The sequence below is a fragment of the Centroberyx affinis genome, unplaced genomic scaffold (genome assembly GCF_046629955.1).
Source record: "Centroberyx affinis isolate AG114_WGS23_722 - 3 ecotype Tasmania unplaced genomic scaffold, CSIRO-AGI_Caff_v1 ptg000773l_1, whole genome shotgun sequence".
Lineage (NCBI taxonomy): Eukaryota > Metazoa > Chordata > Actinopteri > Beryciformes > Berycidae > Centroberyx > Centroberyx affinis.
The window spans coordinates 485,001-494,906 of record NW_027279381.1 but is presented as its reverse complement, the minus strand read 5'-3'; the positions used below and the strand labels follow the sequence as shown (position 1 = coordinate 494,906).

At 43.6% G+C, this 9,906-nt stretch overlaps 2 protein-coding genes across 2 annotated transcripts in view; both read right to left on the bottom strand.

The window, feature by feature from the left end:
* Nucleotides 1-826: 826 nt before the first annotated feature.
* On the bottom strand, nt 827-7,450 carry LOC139644695 (GDP-Man:Man(3)GlcNAc(2)-PP-Dol alpha-1,2-mannosyltransferase-like; the record flags this gene model as incomplete). Its single annotated transcript, XM_071520151.1, has 5 exons — nt 7,389-7,450; nt 6,033-6,257; nt 4,305-4,507; nt 3,080-3,248; nt 827-1,461 (listed from the first exon to the last, which is right to left on the bottom strand). Coding segments are annotated over exons 1-5 (1,294 nt in total), but the record flags the coding sequence as incomplete, so codon positions are not given.
* A 2,371-nt stretch (nt 7,451-9,821) lies between these two features.
* Nucleotides 9,822-9,906, bottom strand: part of LOC139644694 (leucine-rich repeat-containing protein 63) — a 10,820-nt gene continuing 10,735 nt past the window's right edge. Inside the window, exon 10 of the mRNA XM_071520150.1 lies at nt 9,822-9,906. This exon is cut by the window's right edge and continues 342 nt beyond it. Coding sequence (XP_071376251.1) covers nt 9,822-9,906 — 85 coding nt within the window.

Sequence of the window (9,906 nt, the reverse complement as noted above, 5' to 3'; positions counted from 1 at the left end):
GATGAACATTAATTTGATTATTTAACGTGATTTTGCATACATGAACCATATCGTGATATATATTGATATCGAGAAAAATCCTTATGATTATCGTGATACTGATTTCAACCATATCGCCCAGCCCTAGCCACGCCCCTGCTTGTAAGCAAACTGGAAAGGGTCAAAACATTTCATGACAATGGATGTCAGTGCAACAGGCCTAAAATCACTGTTTACCTTTGGACAAGGTCTTTTGGGGACAGGTGTAATTATTGATTTCTTCCAGAGGGTGGGGATGGTGTGCAAGTCCACAGATTTTTGGAAGATGGGACACCAAGCTGATGTCAGCTCCTCTGCACATGTTTTGAGGAGAAATGCAGAGATGCCATCTGGCCCTGTGGCCTTTTTAGTACAGGTGTGCTTAAAAAAATGATTGGACCTTATAAGGGTCAGTCACCAACCTTGAATCCTGGTCAGTAACAGAGATTGTCTCTAAAACATCTCTACATTCAGAGGAGAAGTCATGAGTTTCAAATCTCAGGTAAGTCATTTAATTCATTTGCTTTTTGCAGGTCTTCAGAAGTACTGAGACATTTTTTAAGCTGGAGTCATATTAGTGATTGCCTTCATAGTGTCCCACAGTTTTTTGGACGGGGGGGGGGGGGGGGGGGGGGGAGTGAGAGAGAGAGAGATAAAGCTTTTCATTCAAGCCTTTCATAAATATTTCCATTGTCTGTTCTGAACAGCCGGTGTCTGCTTTACTGCTGCAAAGTCCCACCGCAGAGTTATTGGTGGCTGTGTGTGTGTGTGTGTGTGTGTGTGTGTGCGTGTGTGTGTGTGTCCTCACCTATGCCGAAGTGTTCGTTCCACATGGTGTGCAGGCCGATGGTGGCGTCCAGCAGCTCCCTCCTCATGTCGCTGAAGGGCAGGTTGAGTCTGAAGCTGACGCGCTCGGCGACGCCCAGCTCCTGGCAGAGCCCTCGCAGCAGCACCACGCGCTCCTCGTCCTCCCGGTTCCTGCAGCCGCCGATCAGCACCAGCCGCGGCGCCTCCCGCCCGCCCGGCCCCGGCCCCGCCCCCTTCCTGTCCAGCAGCCTGCGGAACGCCCGGATCTGCAGCCGGTGGTCCTTCTCCGGCCGGAACTGCCCCACCGACACGATGGAGTGGCACTTTCTGTCTCTTCCTCCTCCTCCTCCCTCCTCCTCTCCGCCTCCCAGCTCCTCCCACCCGTCCTCCTCCTCGTCCTCGTCCTCCAGCGGGACGTCCAGGAAGGCCCGGACGTCGCAGGGCGGGTAGACGACGCTGGTCCGGCCGGGCGAGCGCCACAGAGCCAGGATGTGGCCCAGCGTCCAGGTGGAGTTCACCATGATGACATCGCTGCAGGAGCCGGCCAGGCCGTACAGCAGGGCGAAGCAGCAGTAGTAAAACACCTTCACCACACTCAGCACCGGGTTTCCAGAGATGAAGTCAGCGTTATTGAACCTGGGAGAGAGAAAGAGAGAGAGAGGGAGAGAGGAAAAGGAGGAGGAGGAGAGAGAGAAAGGAAAAGGAGGAGGGGAGAGAGAGAGAGAGAGAGAGGAAGAGGAGAAGGAGGAGGAGAGAGAGAGAGGAAGAGGAGAAGGAGGAGGAGGAGAGAGGAAGAGGAGAAGGAGAGAGAGAGGAGGAGGAGGAGAGAGAGAGAGAGAGAGAGAGAGAGAGAGAGAAAGAGGAGAAGGAGGAGGAGAGAGAGAGAAGAAGAGGAGGAGGAGGAGGAGGAGGAGAGAGAGAGAGGAAGAGGAGAAGGAGGAGAGAGAGGAGGAGGAAGAGAGAGAGAGAGGAGGAGAAGGAGAGAGAGGAGGAGGAGAAGGAGAGAGGAGGAGGAGGAAGAGAGAGAGAGAGAGAGAGGAAGAGGAGAAGGAGGAGGAGAGAGAGAGGAAGAGAAGGAGGAGGAGGAGGAGAGAGAGAGAGGAAGAGGAGGAGGAGAGAGAGAGAGGAAGAGGAGAAGGAGAGAGAGAGAGAGGAGGAGGAGAAGGAGAGAGAGAGAGAGGAGGAGAGAGAGAGAGAGAGAGGGGAAGAGGAGAAGGAGGAGGAGAGAGAGAGAAGAAGAGGAGAAGGAGGAGGAGGAGGAGAGAGAGAGAGGAAGAGGAGAAGGAGGAGAGAGAGAGAGGAAGAGGAGAAGGAGAGAGAGAGAGAGAAGAGAGAGAGGAGGAGGAGAAGGAGAGAGGAGGAGGAGGAAGAGAGAGAGAGAGGAAGAGGAGAAGGAGGAGGAGAGAGAGAGAGGAGGAGGAGGAAGAGAGAGAGAGAGGAAGAGGAGAAGGAGGAGAGAGAGGAAGAGGAGGAGGAGAGAGAGAGAGGAGGAGGAGAAGGAGAGAGAGAGAGGAGGAGGAGAAGGAGAGAGAGAGGAGGAGGAGAGAGAGAGAGGAAGAGGAGAAGGAGGAGGAGAGAGAGAGAAGAAGAGGAGGAGGAGGAGAGAGAGAGAGGAAGAGGAGAAGGAGGAGAGAGAGAGAGGAAGAGGAGAAGGAGAGAGAGGAGGAGGAGAAGGAGAGAGGAGGAGGAGGAGGAGAAGAGAGAGAGAGAGAGAGAGAGAGAGGAAGAGGAGGAGGAGAGAGAGAGTGGATGGTTTTTAGCGATTGGACGATCTATTTATCTCCTGATACGTTTTGATACGTGATCTGAGGTTCAGGATTCAATCCAATCAGGATACAATGTAATAAATAAAAGTGACAACAAAGTCTGACTGTGCAGAATTCTGTTTATTTCTGAGCCTCAAATCTTTCCAGCGATGCCATTGGCTGCTAGAATGTAAACAACAATTTAAGAACGTCATTACAAAGTGACAATAATATAATTCGAGCAGTGATAGCCACCACGGCTGGCCTGGTGTCCAGCCCCTATGAATTTCAGCACTCTTGCTTGGAAGGTCCATCTCACTCAAAAATGGTATGTGCAACAATAACACACTGTTGTCTTCACTGCAAATTTGAAGAGTGCTGAAAACTGCGATTCACAGGGGCTGGACACCAGGCTACACCATGGCTGAACAGACGAAAACGAAAGAGAAACTCAAACTGCAGCAACAGGAACTCTAAGCCCCGCCCACACTGTGTGACTGACATCTCACCTGGGGTTCCTCTCCCTCACCACGGACAGCATGTCGGTGCTGACGGTCGGGTAGTGGACGTAGCTCGCCACCTTGCAGGCGCCCAGGTAGCGGAAGACCGGCAGGGTGAAGGCGTAACCCATCGAGTCGACGTACAGGTCGGGTACGAAGGCCGTCAGAGCCTCCCAGCCTGACACACGCGCGCACACGCACACACACACACACACATAGACAGGTTGTTCAGTTGGACGTTCAGTTATCCAACGATCTCATAGATTTAGGGCTGCAACTAACGATTATTTTCATTGTCGATTAATCTGTCGGTTATTTTCTCGATTAATCGATTAGTTGTTTGGTCTATAAAATGTCAGAAAATGGTGAAAAATGTGGATCAGTGTTTCCCAAAGCCCAAGATGACGTCCTCAAATGTCTTGTTTTGTCCACAACCCAAAGATATTCAGTTTACTGTCATAGAGGAGGAAAGAAACCAGAAAATATTCACATTTAAGAAGCTGGAATCAGAGAATTTTGACTTATTTTTCTTAAAAAATTACTCAAACAAATTAATCGATTATCAAAATAGTTGCTGATTAATTTAAGTTGACAACTAATCGATTAATCGATTAATTGTTGCAGCTCTACATAGATTCACCTGTTTTTTGGAGGTGGGGAGGAGTGAAGGGACATCCCATCAGCTCAGTTTTCTATTCTAAGGTTAAACTGTTGAAGTGGACATATTGTCATCAACTATAATGTAATTATTTTATTTGACTAAGATCATCGGCCATTTTAGTCAGGAAACAATTGATTAAATTTAATCAATTTGCCATGACTACAATCTGAATAAATTTAAAGGCTATTTTCGCTGAGAAATGGCTCACGTGTTTTGTGTCGGTTTTTGCAATCAGCGACTATTAAAGCATTATCGGAATTCTCCGATCTCAGATTTATACTGAATATTGTCCGATTCCGATTGCTGGCTGATCGATCGCGGCATCCCTACTATGAATACATTTTAAAATGCTGCGAAAATTAACACAACATTTTATCAGTGAATTAAATTCCACCTATATAGAATAGAATAGCAACTCCAAATGATGTCTGTTCACCTGCCAAAATAGAATAGACCAAATAGAAGACCAAACTCAGACAGAATTGACCGCCATTTGATCCTGATGTCTTTAGCATGGGTCCAGTGGGATTTGAACCTGTAACCCCGGCAGCGTCGGTCGGGTCGAAGTCTTACCCAGGAACATGGAGCCCATGCTCTGGCCCAGCAGGGTGAAGTGGGGGTAGGAGGCGGCCTCCACCAGCAGGCGGTGCCGCAGGAAGACGAAGGTGACGGGCCGCGGCAGCGTGATGTTGAAGCGCTGCGCCGCTCCCTCCAGGATCTGCTCCCCGCTCACTTCCTGGTCCCCGGTGTAAACCACGAAGGACACGCCGGGGTACCTGAGAGCAAAACACAGAGTCAAGTTCAGTGATTCCACTTGGTTCAAGTCTCCATGTTAAGTTTGTTTTGTTGTTGTTGGGGTGTGGCTGTCCTGATGGAGGAACACCCAGTAGGCTCCACCTGTGTTAAATAACTGTGGGGTTTATTGTTTAATAGATGTACATTATGATATGGAGAATTAGCCAACAAGGTGAAGAATTCATTTTTCAATTCACTGTGATTTTAAAGTGAAGATAAATCTGGTGAAAACTTCTCCAAAAACTTCTCAGGAACCAAGGAAAGCAGCTTGACCTCCATGCATTTTTGAGTTCATCCAGGACTAACCCACAGAGGAGCATGGGATCCTTCAACTTATTTTATTTTTATTTAATGTTTATTTGATAGGGACAGATGCATTAAGCATAGAGAACTGCACAACAATTATCCAATGCAATGCATCACTGCATTTATAGCTACTGCTAATTTCCAATGCCCGTCTCTAGAAGCGCCTTTAAAATAACAGACATAAAACATGTTCACATAAAACATACAGACACTTACATATGTATACATACATACAGTATATATACACATACATATCTGCCCCCCCCCCCGCCCCTACACTTGACTACATGATTGATTGTCCTTAAAAAATTCCTTCGATTCAATTTTAAAATGTTGACAATTTTGGTCTGTTTTGAGTTCAGTAGGCAGCGCATTCCATGTGTTAGCTCCCTTTATTGAAAAGGACGTCTGGCCAAAGGAAGTTTTCCAGTATGATACTTTACAGTTCCCTGCAGTGGTATTCCTAGTGGATAATCCAAAGGCCTGTAACGGTCGCACCATGTCGCAGAGAGGAGCCTGGCCATGTAAACACTTGTGGATAAGATTGGCGTTTGAAAATGCAATGTAGTTGTCAAAACTTAGCATGTTCAGGTCTCTCAGGATGTGACAGTGGTGTGATCTTATTGGCCTTTTGTCCAATATTTTTATTGCGCAATTGTATAACCTCTCTAGGAGTTTAGTCACTAATGAACTTGCCTGTGACCGTAAGGTAACACAGTAACTGAGGTGTGAGAAGATCACTGAGTGCATATATATTTTGGCTGCATCAAATGTTAGACAGTCTCTGATTAGTCTAAATGTGTACAGATTGAATTTTACAGTTCTACTAATTTTTTTGACATGTTTGTCAAATTTCAGGTGAGGGTCCAATGTTGGACAACTTGATTGATTGGCTGACTGTTGATCTTAACATCTAGTTCAGTTGATGTGGGCCGTCTTCTGGAAGAAAAACATATGGACACTGTTTTTTTGACATTGAGTGTCAAACATGAGTTTTCAAGCCAACGGTCTATTGCTTCCAGGTGCTTTGACAACTGGTCTGTAACTGCAATAGCTGTTTTTCCGTAAGAGTATATGACAAGAGTAAGAGTTAACACAAGAGTATATTAGTAAGTTTTGACATGACAGCAGCTAAACCCGGAGGGAAACCGTGTTTGGCTGCTGTCATGTGAAACCTGTGACCCCCCCCCCCCCTCTCACCTGGTCTGCAGCGCCCTCAGCGCGCACCACAGCACCCTCTCCCCGCCTCCCCCGGCGTGGCAGTACGGGTGGAAGAAGGCCACCGTGGGGCAGCCGCCGTCCCGGAGCCGGCGGGCCTTACGGCGGCCCTGCAGCCACGCCCGGACCCCGAACACGACCAGGACCAGCAGCAGAGTCAGGACCAGGCTCAGGTACACACACGGCAGGACCAGCGACCAGAGCAACCTGCGGTGACGTCATGATTAATTCAGACCGAGGCTCGCTCACACCGCAGTTATACAACAGGTAGTTCCGCCCAAGCAATCTGATTGGTCAACTAGACATTTAGAACGTGATCAAATCAGCACACCTAGCCGTGCTCATCACTAAATATTACTCCGCCAGATATTATCACAGCTACAATATATTTAAATATAACTGTTCAGCCGTTATGTTACTAGACACTCTGGCATCCTCCATCAGCTGTGCCGGTGAGTCGGTGACACGGCGCTACTAGCTTAAAAACGCATGTGAACTTCGGGGACGTAGTAGCTAAATCTGTCCATGGAAACAATTTTCAGCAGATATCTTAGTTACAACAAGACTGAGCTAGCGAGGCAGTTTTGTGTTTATATGTGTGGTATTTATTCAGTTTGGGAAATCCCGCGATCTCTAGAAAGCATTAGCTCAAGTTGGCTGGCTGACTCAACAGGGACTAGAAATCGTCTCTGTTGCTAGGTCGTTACTAAGGCTCAGCCTACTTGCTGGAGTAGTAAACTAGGTTCCATTACATAGGAGTCTACTGACGTGACTGACTGTTTCCCAGTTATTAGTCAGACCCCATGTATTTCCAGGGAAACGGAGATAACACTAGCAAAAAGTTTTTTTATTTTGAGAGCGAATTGCCCCACAATATGAATACATTTTGATTATATCTTTTATTTTATTGGTAACCGTTGTATAATCGCAATATTACACTTCAGTGATGCTTACGGACCTCGGCGCTTCACTGTCGTGCCAATAATGACGGTAAAGCTCACCCTCTCGTGTAATATTGCTTAATTAAACCCCGTTAGCTAGACAACAAGCCGCCGAGCAGCAGCAGAAGAAGAGGCTTATTAATGGAAAAAGTGGCTATTTATTAGAAAGTAGTTGTCAACATTGTATGGACTTGTAAACAATACTTACGACGCTCGTTAACCTCAGTTACAGATACAAGACTTTGCTTTGAAGTTAGCTAACGTTAGCTAGCTGCTAGCCTAAAGTTAGCTGTCCGTCTAAAGCCGTGAGACTTCAGTTCTCCTGGGAGACATTCCCGTTTTGACAAGCTTGTATGAGTTTAGTGAAAGACGCGAGAGTGTGTGAGCAGGTGTTTACCTTATTAAATCACAGAAACACATCGACAGGTGGTGGTGGTGGTGGTGCTCGTGTCCTGCCATTTTGACAACACAACATTACGTTTGACTCCGGAAGTGCTTGACAGCTGACTGACTTGCCGCTCTCTGATTGGCTCAGCTTTGTTGTTTACCCTGACGTCATCAGCGCGTGACTTCGGACAGCTGGAGCTTTTGACGCGACAGATGTAACGTCAAGCCTCTTCAATTTCTTTTTTATATATATATTTTTTTACTTTTTATTCATTTATTAACAAACAGCATGGTAAACAAATAACAAAAAACATAAACAGATAATGCCAGGGGATCAGAACACTGACAGAAATCATAAATCAGTTCACAAAAATGTTATATAGGGTACATCAGTTTATGGTTTTAATAGCTTTCCTATTTTTAGAATATAGGATTGTTGTAATGTATTGTTTGATTTCATTTTCAAAAATTAAAAAAGATGGTTTATGATTGGAAAACTTAGATTTATGAATATGTGATTTTGCAAGTAATAGAATCAAATTGATGATATAGTATTGATTTGCTTTGGTAGAAGTGCAAGTAAAAAAGCCAAACAATACATTTTCATAGGAAAGGGAAAATTCAGAATCAATATATTGGGAAATGAATGTACAGACATCTTGCTAAAAAATACAAGAGTGGGGACAAGACCAAAATAAATGACATAAATCTTCTGGTACCAGTTGACAAAATGAGCAGACCACATCAATGTCCTTTTTATATCTTTGTAGAAACCTTGGAGGGATAAAAACGATGAATAATTTTAAAAGATCCTTCCTCAAGCCTCTTTAATTCACTGTTACTTTATGATACTAATGACGATTTATTGCTGATCATATCCATCCTCATTTTACATTACTTTGGAAAAATGTATTGTTTGGATTCACTGAATATGACAGGAATCTCTGCTCGCAGTTCTATTTAATTAATTTGCTTATTATTTTGACCAAATTTTATATTCACAGATCCATTTGACTATTTCTTTTCTTTAGTCCCCCTGGCGTGTTTGTAATTGTGTGATTGTGATCAAGTTGTATACACAAAGTGTTGAGAACTTGTTGATATTATTGTTGTATGTATACTTATTGTAATAAAATAGTAATTAAAAAAAAAATGATACCAATGAGAACGTTTTCTAAAATTAAATGTAAGTTTTTAAATGCTACAGGAAAATATTTTGCATTTCAACTGGAATTTCCATAATTCCTGAACGCCATAAAATTGCAAAGCACTAAAAAGTCTAATGTAAACCATGATAATCATTTTAATTTTCAATCATCTGCCTTTTTTAAGATTGTCTTTTCTTGTAAACGTTCTATTTTATTTTGTCCATCTGTATTTGTAATGGCATTTCTGAATGAATCTTTAGTTTTCTGCTGAAATGTTCAAACACCATTTTATGCTTTCAATAACAATGAAACAAAAAACAGCTTCAGCTGTTTATTCCAAAATCTTGACCCTTTGCCTCCACAATTACACACTGTCACTGTCACACTACATGTGTAAGTGTGAGTGTGTGTGTGTGTGTGTTTTTTTTTTTTTGTTTGGTTTTTTTAACAGTTTCCATGTACAAACATCATGGCTTTGAAATCTTCACAATATACCAATAGGATCAGGTGCATACCAAAAAGACAGAAAAAAGACACATCAAAACAGACAAGAGATTGAAATAATATTAAATATAACAAAAAGAAAAAAATAATAACTTAAAGGGCTAGGGCTTTTTTTGTAAATCATATTCTTCTATTATACTAAAAAGTTTCATTGCGTTTTTATTTTTCATGACTTTAAGGGCTTTTATGTAAGAAATAAACTCATTATGAAACACACTAAACTGAGTGTGAGTGTGTGTAACTACAGGGTGGATCTGTTGTTCTGAAAGAGATCCAACAACAGCTGAGGGGCTTTAATAACAAAATGCTACTTATCCATTATGAAAACTAACCCTACCTCAAATTCCTCAGACAATATATCAAAAACGTGGATGAATCTATCTTCAAACACATAACTCTTTAGTGAGGAAAGCTCTTCAGATGACTCACAACTTTAATTGTATGCCATAATGTGTTGCCAGATGTTTCTGAGTGGAGGAATATGTTGGAGGTGTTCTTTGGTTTGGGATTGGTGCTTACAATGACAAAAAAAGACAAAAAAAACTCTTCTAATAAACATTTAAGAAGACTTTATTGCATAGTTAGTGTTGTTTTTGAATACGTTATTTTGAACCAGCTGTAAGGGTTTTTAATTTTTTTACTTGAGGAATACCTTGGATCTACTTCTTTTTCACTGTAACAGATAATATGCTTTACTTCAAATCATTTTTTTCATCATTTTCAAATAGTATACAGCTGTTTTTATTCTCTTCAAGTTGAGAAAACAGGTTCCAGTTCCTGTGTGTGTCTGGTCAGCAGCTGTGGTTCTCCTCTCCGTACAGGAGGTGCGTCTGGTCCTCCGTCTGGTTCTCCTCTCCGTACAGGAGGTGCGTCTGG